The sequence below is a fragment of the Eschscholzia californica genome, unplaced genomic scaffold (assembly GCF_041429995.1).
Source record: "Eschscholzia californica isolate CP2 unplaced genomic scaffold, dmEscCali1.0.p SCAF_1, whole genome shotgun sequence".
Classification (NCBI taxonomy): domain Eukaryota; kingdom Viridiplantae; phylum Streptophyta; class Magnoliopsida; order Ranunculales; family Papaveraceae; genus Eschscholzia; species Eschscholzia californica.
In genome coordinates, this window is record NW_028238198.1 from 15,655,923 (window position 1) to 15,675,744 (window position 19,822).

Consider the following 19,822-nt stretch of genomic DNA (forward strand, 5'->3'; position numbering starts at 1 on the left):
GAACAAAGAGTGAGATAAGTTCATATTATATTTCATGAGAATTCTTCATTCGTTTTCAATGTGAGATTAAGTTTCTTAACAGGAACAACACAAATAACGTCTAATTTTAATCCGACATTGTTTTTTCAGAATCTAGAATGGTGTTTGGAGATTTTATAAAAGGAGAGAAAAAAGTGACTTTTTTCAAGTCATGAGATTACCCGCTACCCTCCCGCCCGTTACCGAATTACCCGAGCTTCTTAATGGGCTTGGGCGGGTAGTGGGCAAGGAGAATTTCAAAATTGCCGCCCGATTATCCCGCTTACCTATAGCCATTGAAGTTTTGTGGCCGACCTGCCCGGCCCGATGCTCAAGTGTCCATGGATGCCCATACCCGTCCAGTTCCCACCTCTAATACGGGCTATATCCTAGTGCATATATATAGTGTAATATGTATATATGTTTCTGAACAACAAAAAAAATAATGTATTTAGATGTAGGAGATATTTACGTACAATGTACATAGATATTGTCATGTGAATAGAAGACATTATCAACCAGGTTATATCGGACAAATAGTTACGTGTTAGGTTCGAACGGACCACTGACAGTACTTCTAGAGCCAACCTTACCCATTTATATCGATGAGTTTTGCTTGTGGAGATATTTTTCCAGCCCTCCTATTCCATCATCTTTCCAAAATAAACCCAAAATGCCTCCCTAACAAGCTAGAGGGACAAGTACCAAGCTAAGCGCCTAAGCCTAGCTACTAGATAATGCATTACCCATTAGTAGCTGGTACATCAGTGGTCGATCAGTCCATCCTTATGAAATAATTAAGCCATTGGTGGCTAGAGTTGAAGGAATATTAAACAAAGGATTGCATGTAGTCATTGGGACTACTAATTAAGAGAGAACATGGATAAGAATTAAAATTTTCTGGCATAGACATGACATTCTAGACAACAGACTTGACTCTATCCTGCTAATAATTTATCAGCCCTTGTCTCCTTTTATTGTACCCACACTCTATAAAGCTTCTTAAATGACTTACTGGTCTATTCATTCATAATTTTGTATGTTGAAACCCACCCATAGTCCTCCCCCTTTCTTTGTTCAATCTTGTCGTGTCAAACTCAATCCCATCCCTCAACTCACATCTTTCCATGCTTACCACAAGTTGGTATGTAATTTCAGTCTGAGCAAGCCACATGCGGCAGTGGCAACCAATTCAGTTGCCAGTTCACATTGAGTACGCGTGGCACGTGCCCGTACTGAGCCTCAGACTGGGCTTAGTATTGTACTTCAATTGTGGCTAATGTAATTAGTTTTCTCATTAAGTGCAGTTCTATATGTACCAAGATTGTGTTTATAGTCTATTTGTTGCGAGTGATCAAGGACTTCAAGCGGGAGCGGCTAAAGGAACCCGGCGCGTAGGCACCCAGTCCGTCAATCTTGTTTCTAAATCCATCATCATCGATCAAAACCTTATTTTAGAAAGGCAAAGAAAAAGAGAGTAAAACCATTATGAAAAGAAATTTGATTCCAAGCAGATGTTGGAGGCGCTCTCACAATTAACACTTGATAAGGGCTCTATCAAAATTGTTATATGCGCACTCCCCTAGTAAAAGTTTGAGGGACCTTATGTATTATCATGTGTGGTAGTAGGTTAGGAGTAATTGGATAAAACTGTTTGATTTGATAACTCATTCACAGGGAAAGTCTCTGGAGCCGAAAATTTGAAGGGAAAAGGCATTGAAAAGGACTTGCAATAAATCCCTTTTAATTGAGGAGTGAGTGAATGAGTGAGACAATGAGACATTGGGAAGAGGTCCACTTTTGGTCGGTCAGTTTTGTCCGGGGACCCAACACCGGAAAGAGGCAGTCCCACACTAAAATACAACTAACAGCTAACTGACAAAAACTAACTACTTTTTAGATATTTTCATGCTCCAACTCGTTAGGGTTCCTAGACTCATGGGCAACACCACTAGCAAAAAAAATATTTGGTTGTGGGTGTAGTTTTAGTTATAATAGGAGTAAATAACTGTACAACTTGAGAAAGTTTTGACTTGACATTTATATTCATACAATTTATAGCGACAGTTTCAACTAATGTAATTACTGTTAACTTATGAATTACGTTAACTGTAATTAAGAACTAATTTTTTATACATTTAAATCATATAAAAAGTAATATATGTATATGTATTAAAAGAACGAGAGTCATTTATATCTTGAAAAAATATTAACTATAATTTACGTACTTAAATAAGTTGGGAAAAAGATAGGGTAGTTTCTTAAGAAAAAAATAGTGAAAATCTATATATAAAATAAAAGAAAAAGAAGGCCTGAAAATAATATGGAGAAAAAAATAACAGTAACAAAATTGAAATATTTCTAATAAAATGGGGTCAAATCAAGTTTACAAATAAAAAATGGCTAAAAATAGTTTGGGGGAGTCCCCTGCCAACGGGAGAGGGACTACATTTTTTTTTTGGGTTATTTCTCTAGTGACCCCCAACTTTGTGACCAGCTTCCCGCCCGACCTCCTACTTTACGAGAAATACAATATGGCCCCCTTCCGTTATAACACTGTCACTCTCTCTCCTCCATCATGTTTTCTCTCTCTGCCAAGTCATGCCACATCATCTGTTACGCCACCTCATCACCTTCTCCGGCGAGAGTTGCCGGCCAGCCAATTTCCGGCCGGCTGCTTCAAACCTAAAAAAAAAAAAAAAATTCACTCTTCCTCTCTCTCTAAAAAATTTTAAATTTTTTTTTCTTTCTTCTCTCTCTCTCTAAAAATTTTTTAATTTTTTTCTTTCTTCTCTCTCTCTCTAGAACTGTACTAGAACTACAGTTCTAGAGAGAGAGAAAGAAGAAAGAAAAAAAAAGTTTTTTTATAGAGAGAGAGGTAGAGAGAATTTTTTTTTTTTTAGGTTTGAAAGACTCTCGCCAGAGAAAGTGATGAGGTGGCATGACTTGGCAGAGAGAGAAAACATGATGGAGGAGAGAGAGTGACGGTGTTATAACGGAAGGGGACCATAAGGGTATTTCTCGTAAAGTAGGGGGTCAGGCGGGAAGCTGGTCACAAAGTTGGGGGCCATTAGGGAAATAACCTTTTTTTTTCAAGAATTCAAGTAAGATAGAAAGATCAAATAGGGAGCAACTAGGCCTAAGAGATTAATAGAAAGAGAGAGAAAGTGTGAGATTAAGAGAAAGAAAGAAATAAAAATTACGGCAAATGAGATGAAAATGGTGGAAGAAGATGAAGATTAGAAAAGACGATGATGAAGATTCCGACGCTCTCGAATTTGTCAACTCTGACAACGACGAGATTCCAGTGAAGGATGTTATTTAACAAAAAAGACAAGTGATATTTTGGTGTTTTTTGAAGTCTCAAAGTGTGTAACCATGATAAGGAGCTGCAATATGGTTATAGTATATAACTATGATCTATGAGGGATATTCTTAAAAGCAAGATCTCTATACTAGTGGTGCTCACAAATTTAACAAGTGGGCTGGTGCGTGCCTCTAAAATTAAGCTTTTAACTCTCCTTGTCAACCTAAGCCCATTGATCTTTACCATTATGAAGCTCTCACCGTTGTTGCGAATAGCCCCCACCCAACTTCTTTGACTGTGGTCAATTCTTCTAGACCAGTCCATAGCTATAGGCACCACCCTTGGCTGGTTATATGTATGAGATGTCTGTAGGTTTCATTCACCTAGTTCTTCTTTCTCCCCTTCAAACCTAAACCTAGAAATTAATATAACTCAAATCCCCAATCGCCTCCTTCCTCACTCTTACCATCACCTTCATTGGTCGTTGACGACTCTTCGATACAGATTAGTGTCATGAAATTTGAAATTTCTCGGTTGTGTTGTCGTGTGCCAGTTTTAAATAAATGTAGGTTAACTACCATAACTAAGGAATTTTAAAAAATACTTCTGGACCAAGGGAGTACCAACCTAAATAAGCATTCCTAACTAGGGATATAAGCATTCCTAATGCACTATTCCTGTTTAAAGAATGTAATTATCGTTATTTAGAAAAATACCTGTCAATCAAGGGAGTACCAATCAAGATATATTTATAATGGAGAAGATTGCCGCATAGAAATTTTCAGGAGATATTTGAAGAATTTTAGATAAATTAGGATCTAGTAATTTTAGTTGTTTAATGTTTTAGGTTAGTAGAAAAATATCATAATCATGAATTATATGTTTTTGACGCACTTCCTATATTTAGATTTAGTATTTTATTTATTTAGAATATCTGTCATTTAGAAGTTGTTGAAATTTAGGAAAATTCTAATTTTTATTTGGGTGTATCGATGCTCCTTTTTACATACTATATGTTATGGTAACAAATGTCATTTAATTTTGGCAAACGTTTTTATTGTTTTTTTTTTAGTTTGATACGCCTGATACTACAGTGTTGAATGGGTTGACAAAATAAATAAAGATGATATTATGAACCATACATATGTGGTTATGATTTCTTACCTCAATGAAATATGGCTAGTGGAAGGGTGAGCTTCACAAATTTGAGGTTGAAGTTATCATTCAAAACTAAGCTTAATTCTTGATTTCTTTTATGTAGCTTCAAGCAGAATGGCGTCTCGGACGGAACAGCTATACCCCTTAATATTTTGAGTTTTACCAAAATAATAAACCAAATTATCATGGTCCATCAATCACGCAAGCGGTTTATGATGTAATATAAGGATTTCAAGATGAGTCTGTCAGTAATTTTTGTATATATGATCAAAATTTGTGGGGACAGAAATACCAATTTTTTTTTACATGGTGCAAAGTCGTAATATTAAATGTGTAGAAGCCCGTATAAGTAATTATTAAAATATAATGGACGTTTTTAGTAACACCGATTCTCCCAAAGTTTTATTTTTATTTTTCTAGGTAACTACTTTATTCTTCCAAAATTTAGTAGATTCTTTATTATCTCATAAAGATTATTATCTTCTTCACTAGTTTGAGTAGTTGTTATTTTCCTTTATTCTTTCCCACAATAAACAATTAAGAATTGGTTAACAAAAGGAAGTATCACTCCCTATTAAAATGATTTTTGACTAAATAAAAAATTATTTAGATACTAATTGATGCCCTTTCTTTGTTTGATATGTACTCGGTATCTCTTATAAAGACATAAGGTATCAAACAATATTTTTGTAGTTGACCATTGATAATGGTTATTCCATTTAAATCTTCTTTGATATTACTTATATGTTGTTTTGAGGATATAGTGAATACTTATTCCATTTACACAAATAAAAAATTTGATTTGAGCGCCAACAACAAACATTTTAGGTGCCTATAGAAATTTCAGGGCGCCTATAGTAATCAGGCGCCACCAGAAGTTTAGTGTGCTTATAGTAATTGTTCATGGTGATTATAACATTGTGCGGGCGTAGGGCGAGGACAACGGTCCGGGAACTCGGGACCCAGCCCGTTCCTCCCGGACCGTTTGGACCCGGAGAACGAAGGATACCCGAGCTGGGCTTACCCGGCCCGTTGGAATCGGGCTTATAGGGTGGGACTCGAACAGACCCTCAATTCCGAGTCCCGACTCGTTAATTCCGTCTCACACCCGTCCGCGTCAACCTGCTCGATACCCGTGCCCGCGAAAGAGACCGATACCCGACTACCCGATCTGCCCGACTACCCTACTCGCTACCCAGCTTAGGATCCGAGTGCAAGTATTAATCCAACGGCTGAGATAGGGCGCCTCTTCAAATTGTATCTCAACCGTTGGAGTAAACATTACAAGGCTATAAAACTCGCCTCTAAACAGAGAACCCTAAACCTAAACCGCTACCACCTCTCTCTTTCCACGACTCCACCTCTCTCTCTGTCTGACCCTCGCTCTCTGCGCCTCTCTCTCTTTGCGCCTCTCTCTCTCTCCGCCTCCATTCTTCACCCTAAACAGATGCCTAATCCTCCAATCCCCATTACTACAATTCATAGAAAAACTATTGGACTTGAAAAACGGATGTTGTTGAAAAATCAAAAGAAAACTAAAACCGAAGCCCTCTCTCCCTTCTCAAACGATTAAGAGACGAATAGAAACTTAAATTGAAACCCTCTCTTCACTATCTTCTTGAATTTACATGTGGGTTAATATTTTAGAATCATGAGATGAAGTTCGGTATACGCCGATGATCTACGGATCACATGACGCGGTTAAGCCTTTTTCATTTTATCTTCTTTGATCTAGGTTTTACTGTAATCTTTGATCTAGGTTTTATGATTTGTTAGGTTTTACTGTAATCTCTATTGCAATTTTTTTTGCTAGGTTATCTTTACTGTAATCTTACTTACTGTTATCTTTTATTTGTTGCTAGGTTTTATATTTTGTTGCTAGGTTTTATGATTTGTTGTTATGTTTTATGATTTTGTTGCTAGATTTTATGATTTTGTTGTTAGGTTTATGATTTTGTTGCTATCTTTTTATGATTTGTTGTTAGGTATTTACATTAGCCTTTGACAATTGAATGGAGTAACTTTTCCCAAAATAACTAAAAGATAATTTAGGGTTTCTAAGATCAGAGAAGTAATTGGTACTAAAATCATAATTTTCATCAAAAAAAAAAAAATTAAAATATAATTATAAATGAAATTGTTTTTTTTTTAATTATAAAGAAGTGTTTGGCATTATTTTATTTTTTTCTCGAAATAACCCGAGCACGTCCGACCCGTTACCGTCGAAGCCCGCTCAGGCTAGCGGGCTCGGACGGGCTACGGGCCCTGAATTTGTCCGACCCAATCCGCCCGACAACTAGTAGCGGACTAGGCAATGTAGTGCCCGATCCGTCCGAGTCCAGCTCTATTATGTCCGAACCCAACCGAACCCACCCTTAAGTGGGTGGGTGCGTGTAACAGTACATATGGCCCACGGAGTATCATATTAGGTGACTATAACTCTTCCTTGTTTGTTCATTTTTCGTGTATATTGTCTCTAACAGATTAGTGTAGTATTTATTTATAAATGCATGAATTATGAATTATATTAAGCACCATAGCTGGGGTTTTTAAGGCACCATCACATGTTTCCAAAAACTACATTATGCGTATGATTTTTGATTTCGTTAATTGTAGTAATATTGACGATGATTTCATGTGTATGTGTAATTTGGATTATTCAATCTTTAGTAGATATAAATTCTATGTTGATATTTGTTTTATCTGTTATTAGAAACACGATCGAGCGATTATATGTTAACAATCATTGAACATAATATTATGATTACAACTTTGTCAGGAACTTAGATGTTTATTGTATTAATTATGGGATTGAACTGACAAAAGTAACCCCGGCCGGGTAAAATATCATAGTTGGTGTGGATAAATATGTTCTAATCCAAGTGAAATGATCGGCTCCAGAGCCGTGTTTGGGGGGTGGGCAGGCAGGGCGTCCGCCCTGAGCCCCCACCCACAGGGGCCCACCTCTTGTGAAGGTCACATTAAGATTATATATAAATAACCCTAAACACTTCAACGTGAAACTCCATCAGCTCTAGTGGTCAAGCTTGTGCATTTTCACACCTGAGACACGGGTTTGAAACCCATCATTCGTTTTTTTCCTTTTTCTATAATTGTGAGGTTGAGAGGATTATTGCTAAATCAATTCTTATTTATGTTCTGTCACACTTTTTCTTTAAATTATTTTGTTGTTTAGGTGCATATCTTTCATCTTTTGACGTGTTTTTAAGAAAACGAGATCTAAGTGTTTTTTTATTCTAACAATACATAAATACTTATGAGAAAATCATGTTTTTATTCGAACAATACATAATTACTTATGATAAAATCATGATACAAAAGATATCATATTCATAATCGCTTAGATCCTAAACTATACGTTGTACACAGATTTTGTTTTGTCATTTTTAGTCGTGCTGACTAGAAATCTTTAATCGGCGCCTGGTTCAATTTTTTGCTTGTAATTTTTCTTTTATTATACCAAAGTCCATAATCAATCTTCATCCAGGGCCCTCAAATTCCACGGCTCTGATCGACCTAAAGGAAAGTTACCTTGGTCGGTTTAAAGGAAGCCTCAAACTGCCTTATGACTTAGATATGTGGTATATTTAGGTGTCATGCGAGTATTTTGTTGGTCCAAAGAAAGGCAGAACACTTGACAGATCTTGTATCTATATCGGAAAGTATCACTAGTAAGTTACAATCTTTGTCCAAAGACTGGTAGTAATGTTACACTTGATATCTTGAAATAAACCCACAAATTGCAATGATTGTTTAATTATTATTTTATTCATGATTATATTGAACTCCAATTTGAGTGTGTATGTTTTATTGTCTTTTATTTTTAATATCAACTGTATCTACCAACATGAACAACATTCTGGTGCTAAACAACACTAACTTTAAAAAATAGAAGAAACACGTGATGATTGTGCTTGGTTGCATGGATCCAGATGTTGCTCTCAGAGTAGATCATCCAATGCCTCTGTCCAACTTAAGTACTCCTGACAGAAGACTGTTATGGAAAAATGGGAGAGATCTGATCGAATGAGCTTGATGATTATGCAAAATTCAATTCCGGACTCGACAAGCAGTGCACTGACCTGAGACGAGTGCGAAGGAGTTCCTCAAGCAAATTTCTGACTACTTTAACTAAGCTTGTCACCATGCGGTACAAAGGAAGGGGAACAAAAGAGAGTACATTAGGAAAATATCTAACCTGGTGACCAAACTTAGGGAGCTAAGACTTGAATTGTCGGAAGGCATCCTTGTTCATTTGGTCTCATATCACTTCCTACTCAGTATAACACACTTAAGATCTCCTATAATACTCAAAAGGAGAAATTGAACTTGGATGAGCTCATTGTACAATGTGTTCAGGAAGAAGATAGGATTAACCGGAAAAAAACTGAAAATGCTAACCTAACATTAACTTCAGGAATAAAAGGAACGAATAAGAAAAAAGAGAATAAAGGTATAACAAATACAATAACTTCACAAGACAAAGACAAAAGAAAATTAGACTCAAGGCATTTATGTTTTTTTTACAGAAGGACTGGTCGTGTGAAGAAAATGTGTTATGAATACGCCGCTTGACGTGCTAAAAAAAGTTTACCTCCACAACTAAAAGCCGAGTGATGATGAAAGATACATCTTTATGAGCTATAAAACAACCTTACAGTGAAGCAATTGATGCTTTATTTATTTTAAGTTTAATCATGTACAGGCTATTATTTGAATTTAGAAGAAACTTTTGACGTACCGTCGTTGAGACGGGACTAAGTTTTCATTTGTGTTTTGGACAAATTTGATTTTTTATTCTTCATTTAGAAATGAATTATTTAGGTACTTACTTCTTTAAATTCTAATAATGCGAGTTCTGGTACTTAGATTGATGAAGAATATAATCAAACCACATAAAGGCAAATGCGGAGTCAGTCACAGATATTTGTAGACATTCCCTTAGGTATCATCGAATGACCAACATTATTTTGTCTGCTTCAACTGGACTCCTCAATCGATCCTTATTTTAATCAGGAAACGTCAAGTTCATCGAGGTTGTAAATTACAGTGGGAGTAATCAAAATAAATGAATTGTATTTAAAGACAGGTATACAAATATTCGTCCTAGAGTCACGACTGATAATAACCAATTTTTTTGTTAAAATATTGTTCAACCTATGAATTAAAACATTTGATCAGATATAATCATGTTGGTTAATCCTATATTTGGTGAAAAACCTTTTCTCAAACTAGTACTTTATAAGGAATATTCATTACTTAATTTAGAGGCAATTAAAGTTCAATCAATTAAACTATTGTGCATTTATGGTATTTCATAATTGTTTTTCAAAATTGAAGAATTTTATCAGTTCAAAAGCTTTAGTTTATGGTCTAAGTTTTTCATTGTATTTCCCGTCGCGTAGTACTGATAAAGCTTTTGCATTAATAGACTATAATTCATAGTAGCATTTAGGATTTTCGATTTCAGCCAACCTGGGACAACCCAGATCTTTTGTTCCCTTACCATCTAAATGAAGATCAGTTTTAATGGTGCATCCTCACCTTGAAGACCCCCGCAGTCATCGAATGAGATGTCATTCGAACAAAATGACAATGCGGTCAATTTTTAGACATGACAAGTGGTGAAAATCATCGAGTTCGGTCATTTTAGAAATCAAAATGCTTAGCTAGAAACCAACTACGATATGCGACTCATTCAGATGATCTACGGCTAACGACGACCGAACCGTACAACTGGTTATATATAAAGAGTGTCAACTTGATCAGAAGAAATAATTAGAGGAATGATGCATAAGACACCATAGAAATACGACAAGGAATGCGCAAAGGGGCCGACTAGATGCCGAACTATTATAGCTAAAGGGCGAGCCACGTGCCAAGGCAAAAGGATTGGCCAAGACATGTACCCGAGCCAATGGAGAGGCCGATCGGCCAAGAGTCCAAGGAATGAGACTCCTCTTGGTTGGCCACATAAAGAGAATCCAAATATGGATGCATTCCTCATTTGAGAATCCTATTCAGACCAAACTTAGAGTTTAGGTAAGTTTTGATTTGAATCTTTTAACAAAACTTAATTTCTTTGAGATTCTGCATGTGGAAGTAAAAAATAGGTGTGGAAAGTTTGATATCTACATTATCTAGCTACATTGGTAGAAAATATAGAGTATAAGTAATAAATTTCCCACAATTGGGATATAGCTAGCGTTGAGAATATATATATCATCCTCCCCATTGGATTCTTATTGATTGACATGCGGGTTGTCAGGCGTGTGTATCAAACATGTATTAAGCGAGAGTATGTAAGCAGGTTCTCGGGTCTAGTGTTGCAGGTGTTTCGCGTACATGTATTTTGGGTCGGAAGATGGGCATGCGATCCTACCCATCTCTCAATTGTGTATAACCGTTATATCAGGTCGCGCGACCTGACCCGGGCTTATGTGCATGCGTACCCCTTCCGGATTGGAAGGTGTCAGTGCATCTGGTGGACTCTCGAGCTGTTTTTGGAACCCTAACCGTACTCATGTAATATGTTGTTTCGTAGATCCACTGGACTAATAATACAGATTCCTCATCAAAGTCCGGCCCAAGAACCCAACCAGCCCAACCAAACAAACGGCTGACTGAAGTGGAAGAGCTCTCTATCTATCTATCTATCTATCTATCTATCTATTTATCTGGAATGAGCCTAGATTTAATGGGAGGAGGATATGGAAATGTAAAATATCGAGAAAAACGAACAGGAGGAACCAACAATGTTCGTGTTGGGTTCTCTTCACTCTCTCCCCTCCTTACTTTCATCTCATTCTTCTTCTTCTTCTTCTAATGAGAAGAAACTCCTGACGAGACGGAATTCGATATTGTTTGCTTCATCTACTCTTCTATCTTCCTTCCTTCATCTGCCCTCCTATACTTCTTCTTCCTCCTCTTTTCAGTTCGCAAGGGCTCAAGAGGATGAATTTCAGCAACAAGAAGATCGTCTCGTTCAGGTTTTCCAGGTCTCTCTCTCTCTGTTAGCCCTTGTTCTGTTATGTTACCTTCATTTCCTTTTTTTTGTATTGCAAAATTGTTTTCAGTATTGTATTGTGAAAAGAAAGAATCAATATATTAATTTGGGCACACACTGTAAAAGGTCATAAAATGCTACTCTGTTCTTGACTTCTTCTGTTAAAATTGGGATTGAAAACATAGTAATTCTTTAGTTTATGGGCTCTTGGCAGAGGGCATGTCTAAATAAGATACGTGAATAATGTGACGGATCGAGAAGACGAAGATCAGAAGACCAACAAGAGTTTAAGATATTTGTCTTCTCGAACCCAATGTCAGAGCTCAGAGGGTCTAAGTTAATAGAGCTCGAACTAATGTCGTAGAAGCTTCGCTTCCACCCTCTAGTCGTAGTGCCTCGTCGCTACTTTGATTCAAAAGGAATGTCTTCCATTAACAGAAACCCATTGTTGGGTTTAGGTGTCTAATACTTTGTTTCTTTTCAATACATTCATATACTAATTTGAAAAATTTAGACTTTCCAATGTTGATATTAACGCCTTCTACTTAATAGTTAATAGTAAAATCTCTGATTAGATTTATATAGCCTACAAAAGAAGAAGAATCAAAACCACGAAAATGTTTCAAAATTTTTTTCCCATCTCACCAAAAGGTCGAGTCGTTGGAAAAGCTTCAAACTTTTTTTTTCATGCCATCAGAATAGTATTAATCTCTTCCCAATATGTGAAAGAACGAAGCCAGGAGCAAGGTTTTGAAATTCGTTTCTACGCCTCAAGGCGGTTTGCTCTCAAAAGGCGAGGCGGTGCCTTGAGGCGCGCCTCGATGCGTAAAAAGCGTTTTTTCAACAATCTTCCTCTAATGTGTCTTTTGCTGAAAACTTTCTTCTTGTTCTCTGTTAGCTGTATGTTGATGCGATTGCAGTCTTATAATAGTTCAACTTTTTCACATGGATGATTGTAGGAGACTTCACCATCAGTGGTTTTCATTAAGGACCTTGAGTTAGTGAAAGCCCCTAGTGGCGCTAATGACGTCACGCTTACTGAAGAAGAAAATGCAAAAGTTGAAGGGACCGGGTCTGGTTTCATTTGGGACAAAAGTGGATATATAGTAAGTTTACTTCTTTGAAACCCTATAAATTCTTCATGGATCTTATATTTGGAAGATTCTCAGGTTGTCAGCACATAGTTTACTGGAACATCGGATATTTATGGTTGTACACTTGTACTGTTTTAGAGCGTAAGGATAACTTTCCGAAAATGGTGTCCTCATGTTTAATCTTGCTACAGTCACTGATTCTTGTCAATACTATCATCTGTCTCGTAAAAATTGTCCTTGTGAGTTCGAACATTTTAACACGGTTGTTAATTTGTGAGTGCAATGGTTGTTTTCTTAGCAATTTGTTATATCATAACCTGTTTTCTATAACGAAACCAAAACATTTTGTGGATGATAATACCAGTTCTGATTTCTTATTCTAAAATAAAATTTTGAAGTTATTATTATTTTATAGGGGGGAAGTTACAAATCGAGACGGTTAGTAGGGGTTTTCATGTGACCTATACCTTCGAGTTCGCTTCTGCTAAATTAGTCTCCGGTTTTGTCTAAACTATTCCATTTCTCATCTAAACCATGACCAGACTCTAATCTAATTCCACAGTTATCTTTCTTTTGTACCTAATACAGGTCACAAATTATCATGTAATAGATAAGTTGGCAACTGATACAAGTGGACTTCAGCGGTGTAAGGTTCATTACATGTTTATTTCTTTTATTGGCTTTGGGAAATTTTGTGCATATTCTCTCTAATGAAAATACCCTGATGGCAGGTTTTCCATGTAGATTCCAATGGTAATAGCCTTGCCAAGGAAGGCAAGCTGATTGGTTTTGATCCCGCATATGATCTAGCTGTTCTCAAGGTGTAAAGAGAAACTTTTCTTACTATTCATGATGTCTATTTTATATATGGTTAATCCAACTTAAATTATTTTAGTCGAGAGTCGAGAGACCCAAGAAGAAACCTAATGTTGTGTTTGCTTTTAAGTGGATCTGAATTTGAATAAGAATTTACTTATGTTTAAATATTTGTATAACATGAATACTCCGACACATTTATCTAATCAAATCTCAAAAAAAGTCTTCTTCCCAAGTTCAACTTTTGAGCTGAAAATACATGCATTGGGGATGAAGATTTCTTTTAAAATCGAACTCTACTAGAAAGATAATAGCATATAAAACAAGTGATATTACTAATAATAATTGGCCAGAAATTGATAATTTGAATAAAGTATGCATTTCTAGACTGATCCTGACCTACATTTTTCTAGGCTTCTTATGATTTCAGAGCAATGTAGATTACAAGATGTGTAGATAAGTAGCATCCTTAATAATGTCCCGAGTTGGATTCTCGTATATGTTGAGATACCCATTTAACGAGTGTATAGTCACAGACTCACATGTACATACTTGGTCTAGGTGAAAGTCAGTCAACAGTAAGATGAGTGGACAAATGCTTATTAGCAATACTTTTCTGCAGATTGATGTTGAAGATAATAATCTAAAGCCTGCTGTTCTTGGCACATCTCGTGATTTGCGAGTTGGGCAAAGCTGTTTCGCCATTGGGAACCCATATGGATATGAGAATACTCTCACCACAGGGGTAATTTTTCATCATTTTGGTTTTTAAATGCTGCGAAGAATTTATGATGTGCTGTTCATAGATTATTGTCGCACTAACTATATTACATTGCGGAGTGGTAACTCAGAGCATTTGCTAGGTTTGAATATCCTAGACTAGATCATGCGATTGGAATTTGTTGTGTTTGTTGGTGTTTTTAAGCATTTGAAGATTTGTTTGCCAATTTTATATGCCATTGAGTACAATTGCACTAAAAAATTCATGAAGGAGAGTGAAAGGCATTACATGTGATTTTCATCTATCTTGATGAGTGAACATTACAGGTTGTCAGTGGATTAGGCAGGGAAATACCCTCTCCAAATGGAAGTGCAATTAGAGGAGCTATACAAACAGATGCTGCCATTAATGCTGGTAAATATCAGCTTCCCATTACTGATAGATAGAAATATCTGTCACCACTTACTGTATATCGAGGGTTGGATTGATGTCCCAAAATAAACGTCCGAAGTATTTTCTTTTATTATCTTTGCTATTTCGCCTCTTATGTCTACAAATTCCATGATGATTTATACACCAACAATAGCAATCTATGTCACTGAGCCACTGACTATAGTTAATCCTTCCATAGTTCCATGTCAGTGAATTTTAATTTTTATATCAATCAAAATCTAAACGTTTCACATTTTATTGTGCCCTTATTGACATGTAGAAATTTGTCACAGGTAATTCAGGCGGGCCACTGATTGATTCATATGGTCATGTCATCGGAGTCAATACAGCCACTTTCACTCGCAAAGGTAAATTAAAATTTCTACTCTTCCATTGCTTTTACTTAACAGTAGCTGTGCAAGGTTAAATAGTCACCCATCTAATTAAAGGAATAAGTTCATTTACTTTAGTTCTCCTCTCCCCCACCCGTCACCTTAATACACGCACGAATTCAGCTTTCTCCTTTTCTTATGTCCACTTGAGCTTACACTTTTTATGATGACAACATCTTTTTTTGTGATGATAAAACTATGTGTCGTCAAGGCCGACCCGGAGTGGTCAAGGCAAGCACCCAGGCATAGGGGTGTACACGAGCCGAGCTCTTAACGAGCTGCTCGAGCTCGGCTCGACTATTGCTCGTGCTCGACTCGGATACTAACGAGCCCGAGCTTAACACGAGCTCAAAATCAAGCTCGTTTACATAAACGAGCCGAGCTTGAACATTCTTTAGTGTGTCACGAGCTACTCGTGAACAGCTAGCTCGTTTAACATACTCTTATAATAGTATAGTACATAATTACGTATTAGTATTGAAACTTGTACATAAAATATCAACCATTAAAAAATTATCGAAATATGAATCATTAATCATTATTATTGTATGTGACAAATGATCACTGAAGTATTTTGGATTTAGAAAGTTTTAATTTGAAGTATTTTGATAAACGAGCTTAAAACAATGCGAGCTCGAGTTCGAGCTCGAGCTTTTTCAAACTTATACGAACCGAGCTTGAACAAGTGGACAATTACTCGAACGAGCTCGAGCTCGACAGTCAAATATACGAACCGAGCTTGAACATCTTACTACTCGGCTCGGCTCGACTCGAGTACACCCCTACCCAGGCATGGGCTTGAGCCAACTATAGTGCATGCACATTGAACAAGGCATGAGGCATAGAAAAGACTTGCTTTAGGAGAAATTTTAGCTAAAAAACAAGGAAATAGTTACCACCCTTTGGTGTAGTGGTAGGACATCCCTCTTAAGTCCACGAGGTCTTGGGGTCGAGTCTTGCTGGAAGCAGTTTATCACCAAGATTTATCCCATGTAATTTAGGCACTAAATAAAGTAGATGTTGGCGGGCTTTAGGCCTCTTTAATTATTGGTTTAACTTGGGCGGTTATCGTGCTCATCACATCTTAATGATGTATCAATGCCTTGTAACGACTAACGTAGATCGTAGTCGATTCCTCAAAAAAAAAACAAGGAAATAAAAACTCTTATTCTAAAAGGAACACTTGAATACTTTATAGCAAAAAATATTTCGCTAGATACAAAATTTGAAGTGAAGTAACTGAAATATTCTACAAACAAATAAAAATATAAGAAGACTTTAAATATAATAATGAGAAAAGAAAAGGCGATTATGGTCATTAACTTGGGTGATATTGATCTTTTAGATACTAGTTGGCTCGTCTCAACGTGCTGTTAGTCAAATACAAAGTCCTGAAATCAAAGGGCTGATGGTTTTTTACAGGGGAGATGACTAAAACTTTGATCTCCTAGTTACTTCCCATTAGATGTCTCTATTTTGTTTGTGTTGTACTTAGAGCCCTTGATTACGCCTACTTTTAACTACATTGAACCGAACTGACTTGGCTGGAGCGTAAAGCTAGCCTGTGGCATAATAAATGGTTGCCAAAATACATGGTTATAAATAAGCATGGAAATATGCATGAATATTTGATTGAGAGATGTTGGAATCGGAGCGGACTTTGGCTCGACCCGACTCGTCAAACTCAGAAACCGAACGCGCCATTGCGTTCGTCTCGTCGAACACTTAAACTTAGAGTCAAGAATCACTCGAATCCGATTCCGGATGAATGAGAAAGTCAAGTTTAAAGTTTAGACGAAGATCGGTTAAGTTAGGGGCTAAATCATCAAACGGGACAAGTTAGATCAGGGTCGTTTGAGCGAACCACGCACGTCCAAATCTGGACGGCTGGCGTCCTGTCCGCGCGAATTCCCGAGATCTGACGGTTGCGCGATGATCCTCTCGGGACAGTGTTGGGACGCGTACAGAATCATTGGATCCGCGAGATCCAACGGTTCGAAGTTCCTCCGCGTCGGGCACTGAGTGGGACAACTCTAATCTTTTAATCTAGTCGTTGCTTCCATCATCTGTTGGGCAGATTTCGGGCATAATCCAAAGGTGGTCGTTCCTTCCGCGTTTTTGAGGGAAATCTAACGGTCCAGATCACAACCGACTCCAAAATTCAGTTATCTTTCAGTTTAGTCCACAAAATGAAGTGATATGTCCCTTCAACCCAACAGACACTATATATCCATTCACTTCCTATATAAACAACCCAAACTCACTTCTTTTTCCATCAATTCATTCTCTTCTTCTCTTCTCTTCTCTTCTCTTCTCTTCTAACAATTAGAGGTTCTGGTTTGCCTAGAATATCTGATTGAGAAGTAATTCTAGAGGTTCTGGTTTGCCTAGAATATCTAGAAAAAGGAAGAAAGAAGTTTTGAGTGAAGTGATAATCATAGGTCGTCTAGGACATCAAATTCATTCTCTTCTTCTCTTCTCTTCTAACAATCAGAGGTTTTGGTTTGCCTAGAATATCTGATTAAGAAGTAATTCTAGAAGTTCTGGTTTGCCTAGAATATCTAGAAGAAAAAGGAAGAAAGAAGTTTCGAGTGAATTTTAAAGCGTCTAGAAGATCATTCGCATAAATCCAAGAGCTCATAATACTTACGAAGGTTCGTCCGCTTTCAGAATATAGAAGTACCATCTTAAAATTCTGAAAGGAAAGTCATTGTATCCCGAAGGCATACACCCTAACGCCTGGTACTGTTACGGGGGTGTAAAATGTCTTAAGGAAAAAGAATTTATTCTCGCCTCGACTACATTAACGTTTGTCTAACTCGGTTAATCCGAAAGAAGGAATACTGATAAATCATTATTCGCTTACAGTCTATCTCTCTACAAATTAGAGAAAGGAAACTCTGTCTTAACCAAGACAAGACAGAGACAAATCAACTTATCGACTAATAACCAGAGGATCAACAAGAGAAAATTAGGGAAGAGAGATATGCAATCTCAATACTCCCCCTCAAGGTGGAGCGTGTAGTTTCCGCATGCCCATCTTGACTAGAAGAAACTCGAGTTGTTTAGCCCCCAAAGCCTTTGTGAGAAGATCAGCTACCTGTGTCTTCGTGTCAACTTAAAGCGGTTTTATTTCCTGTGGCTCGACTCGTTCCTTGACAAAGTAACAGTCCATTTCCACGTGTTTTGTTCGTTCGTGGAATACCGGGTTATTAGCAATATGTCGTGCCGCATTGTTATCACAGAAGAGAGGTGTTCGGTGGAATGTGTTTATTTCTCTGGGAAACTAGCCATGCCACAACAAGAATTTAACTGTATCTAAAAAATGATAATGCTCCAAGTTGATTTTCTGTTGCAGGGAGTGGACAATCTTCTGGTGTGAACTTTGCAATACCTATCGACACAGTTGTTCAAACCATACCTTACCTGATTGTGTACGGAACAGCTTACAGCAACAGGTACTGAAGAAACCTGATTGTTTGAAATGTTTATTCTGATTCCTTAAGCATTATTCTCTATATATATATATATATATAAGTGGAGTAAATGGGAAATACAAAATCATTCCCTTTTTAGCAAAGATGACAGATTTAAGCTCAAGTCTGGGATGTAATACATTCTTTAAACCACTGTTTGGAAATGATTGTTTTTGGTAATAGTCGTCTACCCCTTTCTTTTGTTAAAATCTCACTTTCTACCATGTGGTTGTTGTGAAGTCTGAATTTATGGCGTATATGCTTGTGGGGTTTCTCCAGATCGAGACGATTTTTACGTTGTTGTATGTTAAGCAGCACCTAAAACTAATTACTGATTAGCATTATCATAGTTCTAGTGAGACGATTATTGTTGAGAAGACCATCATAAGCGACGACAACAGCCATTTCCTTCGAAACCAGCTTGCCATATATTAAAATCACCACGTTTGCAAGGATAACTTAAGCTAGAAGTACCACGGCTTAAGAACTAACCAAACTGTTTTTGACTACGAAACTTCCGTAAGAAGGCAGCTAAGACAGTAGATGCTATAAAGTTATTTGCTGCTGAGACCTCACTTCATAATTACGGGTATTCAATGGCAATGACGAGTGAAACGTATTCGGGACGTAAACCTCGCAAAACAAAAGCATGGAAGAGTACTAGTTCAAGATCAGGTATTGCGTTATTTGTTGCAGCCAGGGCATGCATCACAAAGAATCGTATTTCGGTTGGACATTGACAAATTACGGTGTTTCAGAATTGTTTCAAGTTGCATGACAAACTGATAGGTCGAAGTTGTGTTTCTAGCAGAAATGCTTGATGCAAATTACGAGTACAACACCGGAGCAGTGGTAGTAACCTAGTGTTTAGGATAAGACACAGGTTCCAACACAGTCGTATTAATCAAACTTATGACAATTTGATTGAAACGCTTCTATCCAGAAAAACAGGGCTTTCCACAGGACGAGACTTGATGCACGAGGGAATCAATGATGTTAGTATTAGGAGGTTCTGTTGCAGAATTTAATGAATATGTGGGGTTTTCAAGCAAATTTCATGAGAAATTGAAGGTAAATCATCATATACACCAGCCTAGAAAAATATTCTTTCTGCAGTTTCATTTTATTACCTAAATTGGTGGTGGCATGTTCAGTAGAGCTTCTTCCTCATCTGAGCAGACGGTGAAGCGAGATTGAGAAGCATTAGGTTAATTCTCTCCCGAAGCAGAATTTTCCTTGTTAGAGTTCAAGACCATTTGTAGCCGCTCATTTGTATTTTTAATGTGTTTCTGCAGACTTTCGGTTCGTTTATGTTGTCTCATGCTCGATTCTCGCTGATCTTCAAGTTTCAGTCTCTGAGACTCTATTCATTTCTCTGCCT

General features: G+C 37.1%; 1 protein-coding gene across 3 annotated transcripts; it reads left to right on the top strand.

The window, feature by feature from the left end:
• Positions 1-11,174: 11,174 nt before the first annotated feature.
• Positions 11,175-18,621, top strand: DEG5 (DEGP protease 5). Of its 3 annotated transcripts, none has more exons than XM_086647188.1 (8): positions 11,175-11,502; positions 12,470-12,616; positions 13,193-13,255; positions 13,336-13,425; positions 14,043-14,165; positions 14,468-14,555; positions 14,867-14,941; positions 18,324-18,621. In XM_086647188.1, exons 1-8 carry the CDS (start codon positions 11,260-11,262, stop codon positions 18,428-18,430), a joined length of 936 nt encoding a protein of 311 aa, XP_086503314.1. In that variant the 5' UTR covers positions 11,175-11,259; the 3' UTR covers positions 18,431-18,621. The 3 variants fall into 3 exon arrangements, 1 of the variants encoding a protein (XP_086503314.1); XR_015227504.1 differs by having other exon boundaries at positions 11,180-11,502; positions 14,867-17,296; positions 17,341-18,621; XR_015227503.1 differs by lacking the exon at positions 18,324-18,621 and adding an exon at positions 15,756-16,231 and having other exon boundaries at positions 11,180-11,502; positions 14,867-15,208.
• Positions 18,622-19,822: the final 1,201 nt, after the last annotated feature.

Coding starts and splice junctions, on each gene's coding strand:
- DEG5 (XM_086647188.1), top strand. CDS start 11,260: ATGTTCGTGTTGGGTTCTCTTCACTCTCTCCCCTCCTTACTTTCATCT. Junction 11,503..12,469: donor GTCTCGTTCAGGTTTTCCAG/GTCTCTCTCTCT, acceptor GGATGATTGTAG/GAGACTTCACCATCAGTGGT. Junction 12,617..13,192: donor GGGACAAAAGTGGATATATA/GTAAGTTTACTT, acceptor TACCTAATACAG/GTCACAAATTATCATGTAAT.